The 25324-nt window shown below is 42.0% G+C and overlaps 1 protein-coding gene across 2 annotated transcripts in view; it reads right to left on the minus strand.

Annotated features, from left to right (window-relative positions):
* Positions 1–25324, minus strand: part of LOC139594747 (glypican-5-like) — a 381452-nt gene that overhangs the window by 249181 nt on the left and 106947 nt on the right. For both annotated transcript variants that reach the window (XM_071437119.1, XM_071437118.1), the window contains exon 4: positions 3513–3643. In XM_071437119.1, the coding sequence (XP_071293220.1) occupies positions 3513–3643 (131 nt within the window). The remainder of the gene's footprint in view (positions 1–3512; positions 3644–25324) is intronic.

Consider the following 25324-nt stretch of genomic DNA (forward strand, 5'->3'; position numbering starts at 1 on the left):
ATTCCCAAAGGAATTACTAAATTGTTGATTTAAAAGATCTGCGAATTCATGGCATAAAGAAATCCCAACAAAATAGAATTTCAACGCCTTCTTTCTCCACTCAGGGACCTAATATGTTGTAGTTCTTTGTTAAAGATGTTTTCTGTACAGCTCTGTAAGCTGTCAGTGTTTGGTGGTTTGAAATGTTCCACGGAGCAGAGATGCTAAAGGCAGGTATTCAACTTTGCTGGGAGACCAGACCCTGAGCAGAACAGCTCTTTGTGCTGAACTCAGCAATAACATTCCAATTTACTGAGATTCTCTACATGCCATTTCCATTCCCTGGACCATCATATGGTTTCAATTTTCTTGTCATCTCTATTACATGTTAGAGTAACCTCCACATTGAAAAAATGACTCCAGCAGCAACGCTGCCAGTTTCAGTTAATCCCTGGCTACGATTGTGTAATGGTAAAAAAAAATAATAATCAATTTTATGCTTTCCAGTTTAACCATAGGAAATGGTTTCTTGCAAGATCATGCAACATTTATTCAAGTTTCAGCTTCTTTCATTATTGTCCCTGACACTTAAGTGATGCATACCAAAAAATATGCAGGAATGGAATGCAGAGTAAAATCAAGAGAGATGGGAAATCTCCCAGGAACTCATGAGAGTCAAGAGGAGAAGAAAAGGGTTCAACTACTGCAAAAGAGGATGCAGTTGCTGTGTGCAGCCCTTGCAGATGTGGCTCTGCAGCAGAGCGGAGGGTGAGGAGGGCTGGCTGCAGCCAGACCCCAAACAGCTCCCCTGAAGAACCAGCTCAGGCCAAGGGACACCATTTAACAATGTCCCCCCCTGTCCTGCAGCAGCAGCCCTGGCTCTGCTCCACAGCTGAAACCAGAGGTTCTCCAGCTCCTCAGAAAAGGAGCCTGATCTTCCCCATGGCCCAGCAGAGACTCAGCACCCCTGGAGCAAACACCCACCTGCAGCTCTCTGGCACTGGGCTCTGAGGGCACCTCTGAGCACGTTCTGCACTACACAGGAGAGGCCACTTGGTTGTGGTTTCTCCTCCACAGAGGCTCCCTCTGAGCTCAGGAACGCTCTGACACATAAGGGAAGAAGCCACAGCTTTTCTGTTTACTTGGGGAGTGTTGGCTCATTCCTTCTCTTTCTCCTCCTTACCCTGAAAGGCTGGAGCCAGTGCCAGCCTCCCCTTGAATTACAGGACCATTGGAAGGATGTGCACCAGCCAGACCTCCAGACAGGGTGACCCTGCACCTGACCTGACAGCAGCTGACATTACTGCTCTCCCTTCCTCAGCACCACCAGGAGGGGCTTCACAAGAGATTCATGTAATTACTCTCATCATCTGGTTCCCCTGAAACAATTTTCTGTCACTCTAAGTGCATTTTACACAACCCACTGCAGAAATTATTTAACCCATGTATTACAGATTTTTATTACCTTAAATTGATTTGTTATTGATGTCATATGTGATTAAATGATGAAGAATGAACAACACAGTGATGCAGCCAACCACTGTGTCTTTCACTCTATGGTTTCACAATTGTTTCCAAGAAGCAGAAGTACAAGCTTCAGGCAATGTGTTTTATAGGAAGTTGTGGAGAATAGCTTCAGATTTTCCACTTCTTACTATTTATGGCATATTTCCATCATTCATTTTTGGTGCACAGGCTCTCCACAATACCTATCAACACTGTAATTCAGTAATTTTTCATGCTAATTATATAAGCAGGGACTTAGTTTAGATTTTTTTGGATAAATTAATTTTCAGTGTGCAGACCAATTCTAGCAAACTTTCTAATTTAGAGCACATTATTTTCTTTTCCATCTACAAGCCTTCCATTTTAAAAGGTCAATATCCAAATAATTCTGGATGGTTGGGAAGGGGAGCAAGCAGATCATCATGTGAGAAAGAGCAGCTTTCATGCCATTGAAGACACAAATCTGCAACTTCTTAAGAGATCACCTGTTGACAGGTTGCAGTTCTGGCTTTTGGGCTGCCTGTGCTAAACCCCAGCCAAGTCAGTGACTTACACAGAAGATGGCCCAGGGCTCTGTGCTGTCAAAAGCCTATTTCAATAATTGTACTACAACTGTTCTTTGGATTTTTGTTGCTGAAGTTATTAACTTAATTTCTGTAATGCTCCCTTTTTCTGATTTGCATGGTAAAAATTGATTAACTCCAAGCACTAGCATAAACTGTTATGGTTTGCCTTTCAATTACAAAAGAATAAAAAATTATCACTATCACTCAACACACTTTGCTTGCTGTTATTACTTTTATCTTTTAAAACAGTCTTTGTTCCATTCATGCAAGCTGAGAATTAAACCAGAAATGGATAAAAATCTCATGTTCACAACTGAAACGCCAGAACCCAGACAGTGGAAATTTTAACATTTTACAATTTTAAACATTGCTCAAGTCATCCACTTACCCAACAGAGATACACACAGGCTGCCTGGGCAGTTTAATGCTGCTTTTGGACAGAGGTAAGCCCAGCACAACTCCACTGATGGAGCTGTTCCAGATTAACTCTGCTCTTACAGAGGAGAAGGCCCCAGCCAGAAACAGGCCCTGGGAGTTTATGGGCAGCTTGGTCTGACATCTACTCGTGTATTGTGAGTGGGATTGTGAAAAAATCCTCTCCTAGAATGTACAGAAGGAGCTACACAAGGTGAAGTGAGAGAAGAACTCAGGAGATGTGGGAGCAGGGACACTCCTGTCCAGCCCAGTGGCAGTGCTCAGCTGTAGGTGTCTCACATGGGGCACAGCTGAAGAACAGGAGCCAAGAAGGACACCAGAAACCTAAAAAGCTCCTTCAGCTCTTTGTTATGCAACAAATCAAGGAGATTCCAAAGGATTTTATCACTCCTGCCCAGTCCAGGACAATCAGGGACTGACTTGGTGCGAGAGCAATGGATTTCTCCTTTTCACCCCTTCCTCCTTCCCCCTTCTGCCCCAGGGTAAGCTCATGTCCTTACAGGCCTGGGCAGTTTCATTTTAAGTGTTTTAGACTCAGCTGTGGAAATCAGTTTCCTCAGACTCTGTAGAGGAAAAGCTTTCACCATTTCCACTGAAAGATTCTGGAAATAACAAACCCCTTGGTGCTAAGAGGAAAAGCTTTCACCATTTCCACTGAAAGATTCTGGAAATAACAAACCCCTTGGTGCTAAGAGGAAAAGCTTTCACCATTTCCACTGAAGGATTCTGGAAATAACAAACCCCTTGGTGTTAAGAGGAAAAGCTTTCACCATTTCCACTGAAAGATTCTGGAAGTAACAAACCCCTTGGTGTTAAGCAATGATACCAAGCCTGGCCTTTCTTGGAGAGACCCACAATGTGAGCCACCTGTGTGGTGTCACCTGTGTGACTGCCAGGGGTGGCAGTGGCTGGACAGCACACAGAGGAGGTGGCAGAGCTGTGGCTTTGCCTTGAACAGTGCCAAGAACCAACAGCACAAATGATGAGCTGAGGCTTTGTTTCAAAGCAATTGCAGCCCAGGGTTACCTTCTCCTGTTGTTCAGGCTGGTGTGAGCCATCACAAATGTCTGGGTTCCAGTCACCTCCTTCACTGGCACAATACTTGCTGATGACAGGTTCCCTTCTTGCTGTTTGGGCTGTCCACACACTTTATCAACCTGTGAGAAAGGGAGGGAAAGTGAAACAGGATGTGAGTAAAAAAAAAGGATTTCCAACCCCCCAAAGTCTGCCTGTTCCCTGCAGTCTGTGTTCACTGCACGAGATACTGTGAAAGGATTCTTCCTTCAAGCCAGTGGGAACAAGTGCCTTGCAAAAGAAGGACCAAATTCCATGGCAGGGTAAAGAACAGCAGAAAGTCAGCAGTCATGGCTTTCCCAGTGGCTACCTGCACTACAGCACACTTGGAAAGGCTGAAATAGTGACTGATGAAGTATTGGCAAGCTGAACTTTGATTTAGAAACATAGCTGGAGCTCAAAGTTACACTGATTTTGGTGGAATTTCTGCCTCATGCATGAAAAGCAGAGTCTATCCAGAGTTTGAAGGGCTTGTAATGAGCAGATAACCAATTCTTCCAGCCTGTAACCAGGCCATCTAACATCACTCAGTCCTCACTGCCCCTCCTGAAGCCTCTCCCAGGGATTTAGTATCAGTCCAGGAGAAAGCAAGCTGGTGTTTATCCTTTCTGCACTGTGGATCTGACACTGCTCGTGTATCCTGACACATTTATTTGCTGTAACAGCTTTAAGTGACAGGAGGAAGACAAGTCCCTTCCCTTTCTAATCCACCAATGTGGATTTACCCTGTGATGTTTTACCCACACTTAAATCCCCAAGCAAACACAAAGAGACTACAAAGGGAATCCTGCTCTGGCCATGGTACCACCAAAGACCTGAATCACAGAGAATCCAGCATCCCACAGAGCCCTGGCCTTGGTACCCCTTCCTCAAGGTCCCACAGCAACCAGCCAGGGGGAGATGGATTCTGACTGCCCTGGGCCCTTTCCTGCAGCCCAGAACCTCCTGAGTCTGCTGAGTGTTTCACCCACAGGTGTCACCAGGATATTTCCTGAAAAATCCCTTCATCAGGATTTCTTCTCCTGGCAAGATGAGAGTCTCAGCTTCTCCATGTTTTGCTCCTCTGGAATGTGATTTGGAGAATGGTTTACCCAGCATGTGAATTGTTTTTAATTAATGACCACTCCCAGCCCAGCTGTGTCAGACTCTGACTCAGTCAGAGTTTTTATTATTCATTCTTGTGAAGCCTTCTGATGTCTCCTTTTTCTTTCTTTAGTATAGTTTTAGTATAGCATTTTCTATATAATATAATATAATATAATATAATATAATATAATATAATATAATATAATATAATATAATATAATATAATAGCCTTCTGAGAACTTGGGAGTCAATTCTCCTCTCTCACCTCGTCCTGGGGACCCACAACACCACAACACACAGGTGACTTAGGTAACTTTTCTGTCCCTTTGCACCACTATCACACAGATGTCAGCACCAGCACAGGACAATTTTCTCTGCCTTAGCCCATTTCTTCCAGGAGAACCACAGTTATGTGAAGCTAAGACATCCTCCTCTGAAAAAACAAACAGTGTGCAGAACTGGAAGTTCTGTAGGAATGACAGTGAGAGTCAGCTTTAGCTGTTTGATTTCCAGCCCAGACCAGTCCAATATGCTGTGAAGAAGCTAAAACTGCAGCAGTTGGGTGGAACAGACTGGATTAATCCTGACACATCTCCAGCAGCAGGGGGGGAGCCAGCTGCCTCACTCAACACCAGGCACTGCTCTGGTCTCACCAGGGACTATTGCAGTACTGGTTTAAAATCCAACTTTGGGAAACCAAATAGTCCATTCCAGTCCCTTCTAAACTTATGAAAAGGAATAAAAACACTCTATGCAAATGAAAATACCAAACAGAAAAGCCTTTTGAACCCTTCAGAGCTGGTCAGAGGGTATAACACAGCTGGAGCACATTCCTGCACAGGATGATTTCTGCCCTGCACCCCAGGCTGCCCAGGTCCCCTGCAGCACACAGACCCCAACTCCCAGCAAAGCTCTCTGCAAAATCCATCTCAGATTTCATCATGTCACTAAAGTTCATGGCTTCAAATTACATACACCTCAAACCTTGTCACTATGCATCTGAGAAGGTTTTTACCAACTCAAATCAGAGTGGTTTGCAAAAGCAACGTGGTTCTCATATACATGACCAATGGAGAACTCCCAAGTTTCTTGTTTTTCCTGAAAGAAGATTCAAAGATACTGAAGTCATCATTTCTGTTGTGAATCAACAGTTTAAGCATCTAACTGAAAACACCAACTTTGTTTTGATTGGAATTTTTGATACTATAGGAATGACTCTTTAGATTGCCCAGGTTTCACTATTTCCTATGCCAAACCTCTGCTTCAGAGCTTGCTTTTTAAGCAGTAGTAACAGTTTCCAGCATATCAAACAAAACCACACATATTTGAAGGAAAAAAAATATTCTCAGTGGAAGATTTTAACCAGTTCTACTCCATTAAGAATAAAGTTGTTAAATAAAAGGGCCAACCACACTTCTTTTGTCACACAGGCCTTTCAGTGCCATTCTCAGCCCAGCTGCCCCAGCTGGTGCCAGCAGCCCCTCTTGGGGGGTTCCCATATTTGTTTCAGATTCTGAATGAGTTAAACAGAAATCTGACTTTTAATTTATTTCTTTGAATGTGGGCTAGTTTTCACATCTCTCCAATGTGTATTTCTCTGCAAAATAAAACAGAAAAGCCTGAATTTTACCAGCTTACTTGAGCAGTCACAAAGCTGATGGCACAAATGGGAACACTCATGTATGAAAAACCATCTCAACTTCCAGATGGGTCATTTATAAAAAAATAAGGTAGTGTTGTGTAAATTGAAAGGCATTGAGGCACACCATAAAAAATCCAAAAAGGTGTTTTCTGCAACTGCAACATCTGCAATCTCCTGCCACAAGTTCCCTGTGTGTGAACAGTGAGGGCCACAGAGCTTCCTCCCATCCTAAGGGCACCCCAGAACTCCACTGCCAGTTTAACCCAGAGCTCCTGAATCCACCACCACCCACAGGAGAATCAGTGCACCTGGAGATGGGGACTGGAATGTCAAATTATTCATAGTTTTTAAATTAATTAATTTTAAAATGAAATTTATTTATATTTGATTTTAAATTAGTTTATTTTGTTCATCCTAGTTTCAAGGTGTAGGACTGGGAATAATCAGGAATCAACATAAAGAATGACTGAGCCCATTTCTTGGATTTTTAAACTTAAAATAAATCTGCCAATCTTAAATTAAAAACTGACAGAAAATCATCCCTCATTAATGGCAGAACCCTCATGTCATTCCTCTGCACTGCCAGTTTAAGCCAGAGCTCCTGAATCAAGCCTCAGCACCCACAGCAAATTCAGTGCACCTGGAAATGGGAATGTCAAATTAATTAATAAATTTTAAAGTTAATTAACTTAAAACTAATTATTTTTAAATTAAATTTCTTTAAATTCAATTTTAAATTAATTACTTTTTAAAAAAGTCCTAATTTTAAGGTGTAGGACTAGGAATAATCAGGAATCAACATAAAGAATGACTGAGCCCATTTCTTGGATTTTTAAACTTAAAATAAGTCTGCCAATCTTAAATTACAAACTGACAGAAAATCATCCCTCATTAATGGCAGAACCCTCATGTCATTCCTCTTCTCTCTGCCATGATATTTCAGCACTATCTTCTAACAGTGAACATCTACAGCTGCAAACTGGTATTCCCCCTGCCTCATTAATTTCTGAATTACCAATCATGTTTCACAATTCTAACATTTTTAATCATATTAAAGCTTTTTTCTTACACAGGAATATCTGGTTTTCTAGCCATAGCTACATTTTTTTTTCTGCTGTGAGTTTTTCTTGGTAATGAAAAGCAGAATCATATATACACATTTTTTGACCTCTTACTATTTGTTATTTAAAAGAATGACTATTTACAATTATTACAGAGGCTTAACAAAATAAATGGAAAAATTCTCATCCAGAATCTTCCTGAACTCTTACAGCTTGACTAACCTTAAACACTGAGGTCATATTTAATATATTTGATATAATCAAACATGGGAAAAAATGTCATGCCCTTCTGGATACCAAGAGAATCTTATCTCTCTAAAGCAGGAGACCTTTTCACTAGTCCAGAACAGTAATTTTCTTTGAGTTTGTAATGGGAAGATTAGTGTTTAAAAGTACAAGATTTTCTCAGGGATGGGCTTTGAGTTGTTGTTATTAAAATGCTGACACATTTATGTCACCATGATATTTTCTGAAAAATCCTTCCCTCAGGATTTCTCTCCTAAGAAGCTGAGAAGCCTCAGAAAAGAAATGTAAACAATAATTAAATTATCTGATTGCTTGGGATGTGGTCTGGAGGTTGCTCACCAGCAGGTGAATCTTTGATTGGTTCCATGTGAATTGTTTTTAATTAATGACCAATCCCAGTCCAGCTGTGTCACACTCTCTGAGTCAGTCACAGGTTTTTATTATTCATTCTTGTTAAGCCTCCTGACGTCTCCTTTCTCTTTCCTTAGTATAATTTTAGTATAGCATTTCTAATATCATAATAAATCAGCATTCTGACAACTTGGAGTCAAATTCTCATCTCTCACCGCATCCTGGGGACCCAACACCACAACACATTTGCCTGCAGGTTTCTGTGCCTGGATTTGTCCCAGTCCAGCTCTGTAGAATCCCTCTGGCAAATGACATCCCCAGCCCTGCTGTGCCCCACAAGTGCCACAAACACCCTGCAAAGCAGGACTGGAGTTTGGTCTAATCCAGGTTCCAGCTCCAAGTTTGAAGCGATGTGGGGGTCCCAGTTGTGATGGTGCCAGCTGTGGGTTCCTCTGGCTCTGCACTGAAGGCACTCCAGACAGCAGTTTCATGTTCAGACTCAGGTGTTTATTATTCCTTATCAGTCAAACAGTCTCACTGCTGTGAGTTCTGCAGCTTTTCATTAGAAGGCACAAAATGGCCACCAATCTCTTGGTACAAGGTCTCCTAAGACTAAACTGTCCAGTTAAGAGCTGACACCTGGATTATTTTCCCTTCGAACCCAAGAACTGATCCCACAGAGCCCACACTGCAGACTTTTCTGCCCAATTCCAAAACGCCACCCAAACCCATGGAGAAGAAGGAAGAAGCAGCATGAAGAAGAAACCCAGGACAACACCCTGTGCCTCCATCTTGCTGCCATCCACAGCACACTAAAAACCCCAAACCCTCAATTTCTCACCCAGTGATGCACCTGCACTGCTCTCTATAATCTATTGCACACTTTTGTGGGTTCCAGTCTATCTTGAAGTCTGGGAAACTTTCTCCATGGATGAGGGTCAGAGTCAGTGCTGGCCTGGGGGTCAGGGCAGCCCAGAGAAGACACAGGAATGAATATTCCCTGTGTGCCCTGGGGTTGCACAAAGTGAAGTGAGGGAGTGAGAAATGCTGAATGCTGGGGAAATCAGGTCTGAGTTTTCAGACCTGCATGGTCACCAGGAGCTCTCATTGCTCAGGGTCAGAGATGTTCTTCCATCACTCCATCACCCAGAGCCACAGAAACCAACCAGTATCATTTGTGATTTTATGCTGTCCAAGCATCAACCAGAGTTTACTCTGGAAACACAGAATCCTCCCCTTGGGGTGGCTGTCACCTGCTACCCCAGTATTGCTGTAAAACATCAATTTCCAGTGCTCCAAAGCCAAGTGGGAGCCCATATGATAAAATGCCAGTCAGGGCTCATGGCTCATTGTCACTGCCTCTATCTTATTGAACAAAATCAGACAAGAAAGCAAATAACCTCTGATTTTGTCTCTTTTTAAATATTCTCTCCCTTTTGGAATATGTTTCCTATTAGGATCATTTTGCTGGTAGCAGAGTTCAGCAAAACATAAGCAAACTAAGGGATTATTTGTTCATTTTCCTACAGGAATATGTTGGCTTTCACTCATGAGGGAAGCATTCTCTTTTCTCTCATCTTAAATCTACTGAATAGTTGAATTTAAATTAATTTCCTACAAATCTTCTGAAATCTGGCAGTTAGAGAAGCTGACCCTTAGACAGTAGAGATTCCTCCAAAGAGAATTGTGCTATAATTCCTCAGGGGTAGAAAAACCTTCTGTCACACTTCACACTTGGACACCAAAGAATTCAGCCACAGAACTTAAATCCATAAAAAATAAAGTTCTGTGTGTTCTGTCTGTGGTAGAAGAGATCCTGTCAGGTACCAACACTGGGCACAGGGAATGGACAAATTCTGCAGCAGTTTTTCAAATTAATCAAATTCTACTCCAGATAAAATACAAAGGATGAAGATGTGGAGTGTTGTTCTGTAACACCATTAACAAAGAGTGGGGAGATAACCTGTGCTGGGCATGCCACAAAGCTGCATCTGAATGCACACACACAGCCTTTGTTCACAGGGAGAACAGGCAAGAATTCCTGCAAAAACGTAAAATAAATTCTTTACATGAGCACCAGGCATATCAAGAATTCTCCCCAGTTTGTATCTAACAAACTCTTACCATAAATTACAGTGCTGGTATTTTCTGTTCTCACTGGCTTTTAAAATTGCACATTTCTGCTCAGTGTATCACTATCCACAGTGCATCTCTAGAGCTAGAATCTTTTAAGCACACACAAGTAAGTAACTTTGTCTGTTTTGTCAGGATTTTTTCAAAACATTTTCGGTCTAACTGCATATATATTTACCAGTTGAAAAGAGAAGTGGTTATTATTTATAAAGCAAAAAAAAAAAAAAAAAACCAGCAGCACCTGAGAGGTCAAATGATATCTCCCCTTCTCCTCCACAATCCCCCCTCAACTCAGAACTAATCTTCCCTGGCCTTTGTTACTTGTGACATTTGTCTTTAGATATTGACAACCTGCAAAGGTTAGGCTCAATTTTATAATTAACTACAATAATCTAGCATGAAAAGAAAATTCCATTGGGAGCCAATCCAAGTGAGCCACTTTAAGAGCTCTCAGAAAAATTAGGTGACTTTAAAGATAGTGTAACAAAATCAATTAAAAGATGTTATTCAAATTTCCTTTTAATCACTTTTCAAATTAATTACAGTACATCGAAATGATATTGCCTTGCATTGTGTTTAGTATTTATACCCTTTCTTAAAGGAAAGCAATTATCCCAATATTCCTGGAATTTCTTTTTATCACTGCAAGCTTAAAATGTAACAGAGAAAAACTCTTCCCAGTTTGTTTTTCAAAGGTTCAATAACCAAGTACAAGAAGTAGCAGAGAGAAACTGTATCAACACACAAACAAATACAAAATCAGGAAATCCTTTTAGGGGCACCCGAAGCTGGGCAGCAATCCCTGCTGGTGCCCCTGGCACAGACCGGCTCCCAGTGGCACCGGCTGGCCCTGCCCAGCAGCGGGGCTGGACCAGCTCCTCCCCTGGGCTGTGCCCTGGTCCCTGAGAGCCACAGCAGCCCCCGGCAGAGGGAGGGTGGGTGTCACAGCTGGGTGGGTGAGCCTGAAAGGTGGGGGTCTGTTCTATTCCCATCTGTCAGAGCTGGGGCAGTTCTCTGCTGTCCATGGGCAGTTTTTTCTTTATCTCTCCCCCAGCCAATCCTCCCTGCAGGAGATCTCTGCTGTCCATGGCCACTGAGTGTCCCTGCAGGGCTGATCCAATTCCAGCATCCCATGGGGAGATGCTGCATTGCCCAGGGCAGGAGCCAAGCATTCCTACCTGGATCCAATGTGAGCCTGGCACAGCCCAGCAGCCTTTGCCCCCTGCATTGCCAGAGGAGCAGCTTCTGCTGCCCTGCATGGCCAGAGGGAGCCCAGGCCCATCTGCAGCAGCCCTGGAGCTGCAGAGGAAAACTCCCCCCTTGTGCAGGATCCCTGCTCCAGCAGAGCCACAGCTGGCACTGCAGGAGGGCTGAGCCCCCATGGGATGGGGCTGTGCCACCCCCTGACACACAGGGGACAGGGACTGCTCTCACTCTGGCAGTGGTTTGGTTTTGTTTGTACTATTGCTTTTGTATTTTTAATTTTCCTAGTAAAGAACTGTTATTCCTATTCCCACATCTTTACCTGAGAGCCTCTTAATTTCAAAATCATAATAATTCAGAGGGAGGGGCTTTACATTTTCCATTTCAGGGCAGGCTCCTGCCTTCCTTAGCAGACACCTGTCTGCTCAAACCCAGACCCTGAACTACTCAGGCTCAGTTTGAGCTGGCCCAGTCAGTGAGAGCTGCAGGGCAGGGCTGACAGGCAGCAGGGATCATACCCATGGTTCAGACAATTCCAAAAATTCCCATCTTTCCTTAGGCTCAGGTACCTCCCTACACATCTTTAGGCAAAAATGAGTGTGCCACCCTTCTAGTCCCTATAGATGAGCCATGTTTTTCTCAAATTAATTTTGGCCATGTTGAGGCATACCTGGCCTGCTGATGATGCCCAAGATCCCTTTCCAGCCCTCTTTTCCCTAAATGCAGCCAGTTTAATCCCCACCTCAACACAGTCAGTCCCCTTTGTTCAGCAGAATCCACAGGATGGCCCAAGACAACAGGGACCAACATGCAGGGGAGGTTACTGAAAGGGGGAGTGTTCCTCTCTCTTCTGGAACCTTCTTTTGGCATTGCCAAAGACAGCTGGGTAGGACAGACCCTTAATCTGAGCCACCTGGAGCCTCATGTTCCTCTAGTCAAACTTCTTGCAGTTGTAATTACACCAGAATTGCAGCAATGATGATTTTAAATAACTGGCTGAGTTGACTGACACTCATTTCTCATCTGTGAACAAATAAAAAATTTGCAGTGTATGATGAGGAACCTGAGCCAGGTTTGATCTGTGGGTAACTCAGTCACACAGTTCTCTGAACCTGCAATTCAGCTTCATTTTCAGGTTAACACACTTTTGTAGGTGGCCATCACCACTCAAGCATTCAGGCACAAGCCCAGACATACAAAACAAACATCCTAACAGGTTTTTTGGTACAACAGACAGCCCTCAGGGAAGTGTTTTGTCTCCAGGCTTTACAGAATACAAGCAGAATTGCTTCTTAGCAGTTTTCATTAATGACTGGCATTATAGAGGAAATCCAAAAGAAGGTAAGAAACAGCAACACAGAGCAAAAACAGATGTCAGGCTCACAGGTCTGACAGCTCCTGATCAAAATCTCCCCTTTCTCTGCAGGTAGAGACATCCTAAGAATGAAGTTTCAGGAAAATAAATGGGGGAAACATTCTCTAAGTGAAAGAGTTTACTCCAAATCCCTTGTGATAAACTGCTTCTGCTTTTTTAAAACTGACATCTGAGTATGTTCAGGGGATAATTAAATATGTTATAATTCATATAACAAATATTGGTTATTACATATATACATATGCCTGAGAGAGGGATAAGAGCATTCCTCTTCGGAATGGCTGATGGTGCAAATGTAAACCAGCGTTCAAGATACATGAAGTCATGCCTCTCCCATGTATTTATAAGAGCATTTATAAATCAACCTGAAAACATTTGCCAAAATAGCAATCAAGAGCAGAAAAAAACATCAGTTTCCAGCAGAAATTTGAAATCCTTCTAGGATTATTATTTTCTGCTCATCATTACTGTAAGCATTTCATTGGACAGGCAAAATGCCTGAGCTTTCTCCAAACATCATTATGGAAACTGCCTAACAAAAATATGTAGGAAGTCAGAGGGTCATTATATACTTTCACATTGGCCTATTAGACAAAATAATACTTTAAGTTTATGCAATCATTAAATCAACATGTCATAAATAATGTCAACACCTACAGAGAAAGAATAATCTTCCATTTTGCATTTAACTAATACAAGAATTCGAAAAGACTGATAAACACATTCAATTCTTTTTTTATGAGATATATAATTTCAATTACAATTTACACCCCTATTTGCTGACAGTTGCTGTCAAAATAAACATATTCTCCCACGCCTTTTTTCCTGAACACAAATAATGACTCTGAAGAATTCAGTAACTATCCAAGACCTGTAGCAATTAGGCAGCACAATTATCAGGGCAGCAGCAGCCACCCTTTTATAAAAATACTAGGAAGACATTTTTCACATTGAGACAAGTACATCAAATTTATAAGCAAATTCTCAGACTCCTCTCCTGTCTCCCAAGGAAATCACTCCTCATGCAGTAGAAGAGGTCTGTCACTGTCATATTTTCTGAAAAATCCTTTTGCCAGGATTTCTTCTCCTGGGAAGCTGAGAAGCTTCAGAGAAAAATGAAAATAATAATATTTTGTTTGCTTCTTTTATGTTTTGCTGCTTTGGAATGTGGTTGGAGATTGGTTATTTAACATGTGAATTGTTTTAACTTAATGACTAATCACAGCCAGCTGTGGTGAGGTTCTGGAAGGTTATGAGTTTTTCATTAGTTTCTTGTTAAGCTTTCTGTAAGTATTTTTTCTCTATTTTTAGTATAGTTTTAATATAGCATGATATGATAAGATATGATATGAAATGATAAAAAATTAACCTTCTAAAAATATGGTGTCAGATTCTTCCTTCCTCCTTTTGGAGACCCAAAAATTACCACAGAGGTGTTTTGCTTGCAGTGGGTACCAAAACAGCCACTTTTGTGCTCCTTTGCCTTAGGACCTCAGGAGGGTTCAGCAGCAAACAGGAGTGGGATCCTGCACAAGGGAAAACCTGCAGCCTCCCCTGGGGGCCTGAATTATCACACCTGGGTGTGGTGGTGTTCGCAGGGGCCCCAGGAAGAGGGAAGAGATGAGGATCTGACTCCATGTTTCAGAAACTGATTTATTATTTTATGATATATATTGTATTAAAAGTAAATTATATACTAAAACTATACTAAAAGAATAGAAGAAAGGATTTCATCAGAAGGCTAGCAAGCAAAAAGAAGAATGATAACAAAAGCTTGTGTCTGAGGGTCCAAGCCAGCTGGGCTGTGATTGGCCATTAATTAGAAACAACCCCATGAGCCCAATCCCAGATGCACCTGTTGCATTCCACAGCAGCAGATAACCATTGGTTACATTTTGTTCCTGAGGCCTCTCAGCTTCTCAGGAGGAAAAATCCTAAGGAAAGGATTTCTCATAAAACATGTCTGGGACATCTGGGCCTCACCTGCATCACCAGGTTTCTGATTTCTAAATGTGTGTGGCAGGCAGATTGCCCTTGTACATGTGGGGAAAGGATGGATGCTCTGAGCACTCACTAATGTCCTAGGTGACATTATGATGCTGTATCCCCATTTGTGTGTTCTGTTTATGCTGGATATCATGTTCTGTGCCTTCAGGACTGGCTCTGAAGGGTGAAAGTTTTGTTTTGGTTTTGTATCAGCCGCTTCCCCATGGCTGGCATGACAGAGACAGGGCAGTGCATGGTGCTGCTTTTGCTTTTTGCTTTGCTCTTGCTCCTGCTTTTTGCTCCTGCTCATTAGTTAGTTTAGCTAAGCAGTTGATTTTTCCCTGGACTGTTTCTCCTTTCCCTTTTTTGGACCCACTCAAACCTGCTCCGGGCTGGGACCTGGGAACACCGAGAGTTTGCCCCTTGTGGCTGCAGCAGCTGCCCCAGCACAGGAGGGACTGAGAACAGAGCGACCACCCCCAGAGAGACTTTCTGAATTTGTCATCTTTTTCAGAGCTGTAACAGAGTGGTGTCACCTGGTATTGTTCATTTTGTGTGCTGGGGGTGTTGTGCCTGGTGAATAAACAGGTTCTTTCCACTTCTCTCCAAGGAATCCTTCCCAAACCAGTTGGGGTGAGGGGCTGTGTGGGTTTGCTTTCTGGAGGGGCCCCCTTTGGAGGTTTTCTCCCAAATTTGCCCTAAACCAGGACAACTAGAGTGATTAATAAAAATGTGGGTCTGTTTGGACTATTAAACCAGTCATGTCACTTCACTGGCTGAGCACTTCTGCAGCTAAAACCTCTGGAGATACCAAATCTGCAAGTTTAAATCCAAAGCTCAGATCAGACCTCTCACACTGTACCTTTGAATATCAGAATAGAGATCTTTCCAGCAAGACAACAACAAATTTACTAGAGAGGGCATCTTGTTTTGAACTTATAAACCACTTGTTAAATAAAGGAAACATACTCCCAAGAAAACTCTGAGCCTGCCTGCTCTGCAGGATTCATCCTGGCTGTGCTCAGGTGCAGGAATGTCCCACAGTGCCAGATCTGTGCTGGAGCACAGACCAGCCTGAAAATAAGGAATTAAGATGCTTAGTGCAGCATCCAAGACTGCAACTCCTCATTTATGGTTGTCAGGCCTTTTTAATTCTAAACCTTATTTGTGATTCATGCTTTCTTAAAACAAAATCAACATAAGGATTAACTTTAAACGATTTTATGTATTTTTATAGATAGTCAATGAGTTTTGTAATTATTCACAGGCCTAGGAATGATTTCCTCACTGATGTCACATTGAAATTTGTGAGATGCATTCATGTACCTCTCTGGCCCGTTTCTGATGAAGTTCTTTATCAAGAGCAAACAAAAAATAGCCTTTCTTTTAACTTGAGATTCCTCAGACTTTCTATACAATCTCAAAGAACATGAAGGAAGTCAGACCGGATGTTTTTGAGCTGGAAGGTAGTGAAAACTTCACATTATTACTTTTAAAAACACATCATAATCCAAAATAAGTCTCCTTTTACAATGTTATGTCTTTCTGAAAGAGAGACAAATTCAAGAAGGGACATAGAGTGGAGTCAACAGTGAGTAACAGTCACTCCAATATCAATAATTGCATTCATTTCATAAAAACCTTTCAGCAGTGACTGACTGGAAAAGAGTTACCAGCTCTGACTACAAGCAGAATTAATGCCAGCAACATTGTCAAGAATAAATCATGCTTTATCAACCATGCAGTAAAGCTGCACATTAGGATCAGATCACATCAAAAGCAGCACGGTGAACATGTGTGGAACATTCAGCCACGGAATGCACACAGAAAACTGACAGAAAATCTGGATTCCCAGCACAGAACCTGAATCTGCATGGAAAAGATGTCCCAAAAGGGCACTGGATTGGGGATCAGAAAACCTTACCTGAGCCAGCCCTACAGGTGAAGGCTAAAGGTAGCCCAGAGTATTTTACAAGTGATGATCTCCCCTTCTCTCCAGCACTGGCAGGGCCACCCCAGAACACTGTGCCCAGTCCTGAGCACTGCCTGACCCTGTTTGAGCAGGGGGCTGGACTAGATGACATTCCAAAAGACATTTAAGAGCAGGGAATTTAAAATCTAGATGTTCCTGCTGGATGTGTGGATCCTTAATTGCAGCACAAGAAATCTCAGGAAGGGACTCAAGCCAAGCAAGCACCCAAAGCAGAAGACAACAAAAGGTACAGAAGTATCCACAAACCTCTACATTTTCTCCCATGTTTAAGTAATTTACTGAAGATTCACCTCACCCCTGTTGAAATCAGCAGTGGAAGATTCAGTGCTTTTGTTTCCAACCTCTGGAAGGCACACAGGGCTGCCCTTCCTTACAGCTCACTGAGTGTCTGAGCCACTGCATCAGGATAAAATACCAGATAAAAACTGGAGCCAAGGGAACTCCCCAGACCAATGGGAATTTGGTGCAAATTGCTGTTGTTCAACACCAGTTCTAAGCACTTCCAAAGAGAAGAAAAAGCAATCTGAACTGCAGAGGGGAAAATAACTTAGTTAAATTCAGAAAGCTCATGAACAATAATAAAAAAAAAAAAAAATTAAACAAAACACTATCTGTATGTTGGGATCTTTAGCTTGTCAGAGTGACCCTGAGAAAAGATAGAAAGTCTCTTTTCCCAGCCCAGTGCTTGAAGAAGGAGTCAGGGCTCTTCATTTCTCTGTCTCAAGGTTGTTTATTGTTTCTTATCTATAAAATTCTTTCTCCTGCCCTGCCAAGGTCCATCCAGCAGGACAGTTCCAGGCACTCTGCCTGCCCCTGGGGTGGGGTTATGTCTTTATACTAAAAACTACAATGTGTACAATGTTTACAATTACTTTCCTATACCTATCACCTGTGTTAGACAGTGAGCTTCTACTCTAAACCAATCCCAAAGTGCCAACATCACAGCAGAAGAGGGAGGCCAAGAAGAAGGAGAAAGGCTGGACACACCCAGTTCTCTCCATCTTGCCCCCTGAACCCCCATACCAAAAACCCCAAAATCTACTTTTCCACCCCGTGATAACTTCACTATTATTCTACTTAATTTTTCATGGCTTGCAGATCTTCATCTAAGGCTGGTAATTTGCTCCATGGGTCATAACCAAAACCCCAGGGGCATTTTGGGCTCTGTGCCAGGGTCTCTGAGCCCCCTGGCAGGGGTCTGGGCTGCTCAGGACAGCCAGAGGGATGTCCTGGGTCCTGACATCTAAAAGCACAGTGAAAGTTCCCTGCCAAGACTTGTCTGCCTAGCAAACACCACAGTGCAGCATTCCCAGCACAATGACATGCTCTATGGGACCACCACACTCGGGGAAGTACTCTGTTCACTTCCAGCCTTTAATGGCATTTATCAACACTGCACCCTTCCCACCTTACAGCCCTCACCTCAAGGCAAGCAGTAACTTGGTATTTTTATCCCCATTTCTCAGACAAGGATGCTAAAGCAGTGAGATTAACAAAAAATCTGGGAAGAAACCACATAGGCAGGCCTGGAACTGACCAACTCCTGACAACCAATTTCCTTCTTTGACAATTAAATCACATTCTGAGTTGCACAGCTTTGGCAAGCTGCCTGCATGTTTAGATACTGGCCCGTCTCTAACTTGTGGATTTGGGCCACAATCTCCAGGGCTGGTCTCACAAACATCCCCTGAGTGCAGGGCTGCCCTGCAGCCTGAATGTGCAGACAATCCAGGCCTGATGCTTGCAGCTCATGGCCCAGACCACCCAGAGCCCAGCATAGCAACAGCAGTTGGCACTCACCCCTGCAAGCCAGCTCATTGTTCAGGGCTGGAATTAACCTGCCCTCAATATGCAAACTTGCTTCATTCACTGCTTCACTTGCCCAAAACAGGAACTGGGAGCAGTTGATTTCAGCTATGTGGTCTGTGCTCATCTGCTTTTCAAAACATGCACTGGATTTTTCATTAATAACCTCTATTTCTTTACTTCCTTCAGTGCAGCAGAAAAGAGTTTAATTTCCCTTTTTCTCTAGCCTCTTGAGCACTACTGGCTCAAACTGAAGCTAAATTAAGTCACTGGTTGTGGTATTTTCAGGGTCCCAAGGACGAAGGAGGAATTGAGACTCTGACTCCATGTTCTTAGAAGGCAGATTTATGATTTTATGTACTTAGATTATATTAAAGAAAAGAATGCTATACTAAAACTGTACTAAATAATAGAGAAAGGATGCAGACAGAAGGTTTAACAAGATACTCATTAAAATTCATGACTCTCTCCAGAGTCTGACACAGCTGGCTGTGATTGGTCATTAAGTCAAAACAATTGACATGAAACCAATCAAACAGTGACCTGTTGGATAAACACTCTCCAAACACATTCCAAAGCAGCAAAACATGGGAGAAGCAAACAGATAATTCTTGTTTTCATTTTTCTCTGAGGCTTCTCAACTTCCCAGGAGAAGAATCCTGGGCAAAGGGATTTTTCCAGAAAATATGACAGTGACAACTGGTCCTTTTAATACATGTGCCAAGAGACACTGCCCTCAGAAAGCTGTCCCACAACAGTGTAAAACAAAAGAAGAGGAAAAAGTAATGTAGTGTTTAGGGGGCTTAGTTTGAAGGGCATCCCTGTGCAAGCAGTGAGCTGCACTGAGGGTGGGGAGGCAGCAGGGACACAGACAGAGCTGCAGGGCACGCAGCCCTGCCCTGCCCTCACACAGCACAGCACCCTGCTCACACAGCCCTAACAGCAATTCCAGCTTCTAAAGAACTGCCCTGTGAACTGACAGTCTTGGAGAGCCCAGCACTGCCTTCTTTAGAGCATCCTCAGTGACATCTCCAAGTAAATCTCATTTGCAGATGGTTACTGCAAACCAGCAGAGCATCCTCACATCCTCCTTATTCCATCCTCACAGCCTGGTGCCCACAGCTCACTCAGCTTTCATCCTCTCATGAGGCCTCCTCCTTTAAGCAGGATGACTACAAAAATTCCTTTAAAAATATCCATCAAGGTTTTGATCTTGCCTGAGGTATATTCTCCCAAATGTTAAATTTTCAAATGCTGAATTTTCAGCATCTACTGGGAGAGAACTGAGGGTCTTGTTTAGGAGCAAGTTCTTGAAGGAAGAGCATGGTAGAGCAGTGAGAATAAAAGTCATCATTTGGTTGCAGAAAAAAAAATTAAAGTTGGGAAATAGATACATACCTGGGGTTACTTAATTACCACATAATCTACCATAGTTACAATTTTATTTTCAATGTTAGACTTTTGCAAGACAACGTGATTAGATCCAGACAAAACACTTGTACAATCTTGTACACTTGGGGGCCAGTTTGGCCTGGTTTTGTGCTAATTGGAACTGGTTATTAAAATCTGCTGAAAGCATCTTGAGAGTCCTGTAAACACAACCACTTTCACTATTCAATATACATCCAGGATAAATGGAATAATAATTTGTCTACAGCAAGCAGCTGATTCAAACCCTTCAGCCACAGTTTAACAAACACCAGCAAACAGCAGGCTGATATTTGTTTCCCTAAGCAAAAACTGTAAAAAGTTGTTAATCCCACTTTTTTCTGATTGGCAAAACCAGACATGACAAAACCTGTCACCATAATGAGACAGAGAGAGAAAACTGAACTATGAGGGAGAGAAAACTCTCCTGAATTCCAGATGTTTCAGTGTCTCTTGGAGCCCAAATCTCAGATGTCTTGGGTTGAGATTACTTAATATAAGAAATATAATTTGGGCAGTGCTTGTAGCATCCATTTTTTGCTACTTTTATATAAAGTTGTCTGTCTGCAATAGCATGAATAGGAATCAAGACTGAACTCATTTTCTTTTCATAACCATTAAAAATAAAAAATTAAAATCTCAGCAACCTAGTAAAACACATGGGAGGTTAAAAAGTAAAACTGGCTTGTTACTAAAACAGGTCTTAATATAGAATGGCTGTAATAATGAAAAAGGGTAAATGAAAAGCATGCTGATTCCTGTTATTCTTTGAGCTGGACCATGCCCTTGGGTAGTACACGAAACCCCAGAAATGCAAAATATGAAAGTAATAAACATACAATTGCTCAGAACTTGATAATGATCTCTGTGAAACAAAATCTGAGGATTTTTGGTAGGCTTTGATGATTCTGAACATGGAATTAAGCTGAATGTATTTTAAATTAAACCTAAAATAAAAACAGCTGCTGGAAAACATGCATGACCAAATTCCTCATCTGAACACGTGCTGCTGTTGGCTATTTTCTTTTAGATTTTCAAACTTCACTGGCATTCTGTATATTCAACTCCAGTATGAAGCCCAGTACAGTAGCTACTGCTGGCATCCAGTTAAGCCAATCTAATTTTATAAATGTTTGCCTGACGACTCAGAACCACTGCTATTTCCATTGGTGAAGGATTACACCACCAAATAAATTTATTCACTCTGGTAGCTGCAATTCTGTGTGTAACAGGGCCTAAAGACTTTGTTAAGGTTCATGAAGTTCCCCCTACTGCTCTGATGACAACCCTTCAAAGTCAAATAATCATATGGAAAAAAGACAGCTAATTAATTTTTCTAAGAGTTAATCTGAAGAGTAAAACAAATGGATTCCTAAGTGGAATTTTCCTGTATGAAAAAGATTTGTTCCATTAAAAAAAACAGATTTTCAGCTTGAGAAACGGGGGAACAATACAGGAGAAAAGAGACACAGGAGAAGAAATCACTTCTATTAATAAACATATGAAAAAGACTTATTCCAGCACAGCTAGCCAGAGGGCAAAATTAACAAGATGTATAGAATTCACTTCCACTTGTGACTGAATTACCCAACAAATGATATCCATGTCACAGTGGAAATGCCCTAATCAAATAAACTTTGAAATACCATTTATTTGGAAATCTGACCCCTCCATTCCCAAATCTACAAGGTTCTATGGAAATTCAAGAGACATAAAAAACACAGAGTGTTCTGCAGCACTGTGAATTGAATAACTTTCAGACTTGCCATGGTTTTGTTGATAAAACTATAAACCATGGGTATGTATTGTTTTCTTTGCACTTGGCAGGATGACAGAAAAAATTTGAAAAATTAATTTCACAGTAGTCAAAAATAAGTTTTTTATCCCATATTCATTTACCTTTAAAACCTGAATATCTTAAAAAATAACCCACATCCTAAAAAAGCCATTCCTATAAAAACCTTTCTCACTTTGTTTTAATCTCCTTGTAGCATGTGCATGTCTCAGAAAACACTTTAGAGTGAAAAGCCAGATGTTTTCTTTAGCCTAAAATCAGTCCATAACCACTGCCAAAATAAGGCAATATTAACCATACCTAAAGACCAGAAGATAATTTTTAGAATCTATCCATAAATCTGAAATGCCATCAAAGGGAGACAGTAGGAAAAGACTTCCACATATTCTGGGGAAAAAAATCAAAGCCCAATACAGTCCACATGCTCCACTCCTGAAAATGCCTCCCAGCACAAAGATAAGCTTTCATTGCTTTCTGCAGGGGTAATTCTCAAGGGTTTTGGGTAACCAAGTTACTCATAAAGTTGTTCCATGACAGCCATGGCACACAGAGGATGAGAGAAGAAATGGAGTTTTATTTGTGTTTAATCCTCAGGAGTGAATCCTGCAGCTCCAACAGCTGCCTACCCCCACAATCCCAAGTGTCTGCACCTGATCTGGCTACAGGAGTTGGGATTGATACAACTCCCGAATTCCAGATTTCTCTTTTCCACCCATTAGCATGAATTTCACTCCTCAGCCTTCCCTGACACCCTGACTTGCTGAAGGACCTGCTGCCCTCTGACTGCCACAAGGCCCAGCTCTGCAAGGGTGACAAAACATGAATGCTTTGGGTTGGAAGGGACCTTAAAGATCACCTTGTTCTGCCCCCTGCCATGGGCAGGGACACCTTGCACTATCCCAGGTTGCTCCAAGCCCCATCCAGCCTGGCCTGGGACACTTCCAGGGATGGGGCACCCACAGCTTCTCTGGGGACCCTGTGCCAGCGCCTCCTCTGAACAATTTCTTCTAATATCCAATCTGAAGTTACTCTCTGCCAGTTTGAAGCTATTCCTACTTGTCCTGTCCCTCCAGGCTCTTGGAAAAAGTCCCTCTCCCCCTTTCCTGCAGGCTCCCTTCAGGCTCTGGAAGGGCACAGTGAGCTCACCCTGATCCCTTCTCCAGGCTCAACAATCCCAATTCTTTCAACCTTCCCTCACAGGAAGGCTTCAAACTGGCAGAGAGTAAATTCAGATTGGATATTAGAAGAAATTCTTCTGATGATGCCCTGGCACAGGGTCCCCACAGAAGCTGTGGGTGCCCCATCCCTGAAGTGTCCCAGGCCAGGCTGAACGGGGCTTGAAGCAACCTGGGATAGTGCAAGGTGTCCCTGCCCATGGCAGGGGGTGGGACAAGATGATCTTTAAGGTCCCTTCCAACCCAAAGCATTCATGTTTTGTCACCCTTGCAGAGCTGGGCCTTGTGGCAGTCAGAGGGCAGCAGGTCCTTCAACAAGTCAGGGTGTCAGGGAAGGCTGAGGAGTGAAACTCATGCTAATGGGTGGAAAGGAGAAATGTGGAATTCTGGAGTTGAATCAATCCCAACTCCTGTGGCCAGATCAGGTGCAGACACTTGGGATGAACAGGGCTTGGAGCCACCTGGGATAGTGCAGGGTGTCCCTGCCCATGGCAGGGGGTTGGAACAAGATGGTCTTTAGGGTCTCCATCCCTCTAATCAAACCCCAAACTGTGGTGTTGCGAGGTCCCCAGGACGAGGTGAGAGATGATAATTTAACTCTATGTTCTCAGGAGGCTGATTTATTATTTTACGATATTATATCATATTACATTAAAAGAAATGCTATACTAAAACTATACTAAACTATAGAGAAAGAAGACATCAGAAGGCTAAACAAGAATGATAATGAAAGTTCGTGACTGACTCCTCAGAGTCTGACCCAGCTGATGGTGACTGGTGATTAATTTAAAACAATTCACATGGAACCAATCAAAGATGCACCTGTTGGTAAATGATCTCCAGACCACATTCCCAAGCAATCAGATCATTATTGTTTTCATTCTTTTCTGAGGCCTCTCAGCTTTCCAGGAGAAAATCCCGGGCAAAGAGCATTTTTCAGAAAATATTATGGTGACACCAAACCATAATGTCCTGTGTTCCTGCTCCACTGTCCTTCCACAAGGAAACACAAAAAAGAGGCAACTGGAAGGCTGCAGTGATGGTTTTAGAAGGAAATGGGGCTTGCTAGGGAATATTTAGCAGCACCCAGGCTTTTATATGGTGGTCAAAATACTCCCTCCTTGCAACTCACAGGAAGATAAAATTTTCCAGAAGTGCAGGACAGCACTGCTTTCACCACATCCAGCAAAATCTTCACACAGCAAAGCACCAGAGCTCAGTCCCAATGATGGCAGCAACACCTGACAGACACGAGCTCCCCCTCCAACCCTGGCAAGCACATGGAGACCATACAGCTCAGGTGAAATGGCACAGAAAATCCCACTCTCTTTCTCATTTTTCAATGTTTTCCCATAGCTTATTATGGACATTTTACTCACATGTCAGTATCAGAATCTATGTACTAAATAAAACCTAAAAATAATAAAAAAATAAAACCTTGTCAAGAAACTGACCTTGGAATCAAAAGATTGCAAATTTTGTTAAAGCAGCAAGCAAGACAATTTCCAATTAAAAAAAAATGTGCAAGAGCACAATACCAACCATGTCAGCATGTTTTATTAGAAACATTTTATGTTTGTCTGGACAAAAAAAAAGATGAAAAATTGCAGAAAATTAAAATTATTAGTTCTTATTTTAAAATATAAGAGGGGCTTGTTTTAGCTTAAAATATCTTCACGTTCAAAAAAGTTCAATCGCCTCAAGTAAATGGACATAACATCTGTTTTGCAAAAGTGAATTTAGAAAAGTCACAAACATCAAACTGATCAGTTACACATAAAAATATGTATGTATGATGTCACATCACCAAAATGTCCCAGGAAACACATTCACTATGGCTCCTACCACTGGGGTTCACCATACTTCACTTTTGATTCATTACCTGGAGCAGAAGTGGGACCTTATTGAAGTTTAATGGTTGTAAATAACATTACATCAATTTCCAAATTTGCACTTAAATTCAATATATACACTTTGGGCATATCATCATCACTGTCACATTTAACCCTTACTGCTTTCTTTAGGTGATGTATTTGAAACAGATCAAAATACTTTCATTTAACCAAATTTTTTACATCTCCACTTCTAGTAAACTCTATGAGTAAGATCTTGCCTATGTTCAGTACATTTAGAGAGCTTCTGTATTTACACTGGAGTAGTGAACAAGTTACTGGGACAGCCTGTATTTGGATATTCCCAGTCCATAATTTTGAGTGTGGATGGCACTGTAACTCAATGCTTTGTGTCAAAAGAATGCAAATTGCACCCTCATAACAAGCAGATGAGCTGAAGTATAAAAATGTGCTGTGGCTTGGAAGCTGAAGAAACTTTCAGGCACTAAAAAAGCACAGCAATAAAAAGGGAATATTTTGCTATGCAAATCTCACAAATTTTTTTCCTCCAAAGAGTATTAGGTCCCTAAGTAATTCACAATTAATAGGCCTGTTCTTGACAGAAAATGTGCATTTATTAAAGGAAGAAAAG

Source organism: Agelaius tricolor, unplaced genomic scaffold (genome assembly GCF_023055355.1).
Source record: "Agelaius tricolor isolate 1412-34295 unplaced genomic scaffold, bAgeTri1.0.p SCAF_12, whole genome shotgun sequence".
NCBI lineage: Eukaryota > Metazoa > Chordata > Aves > Passeriformes > Icteridae > Agelaius > Agelaius tricolor.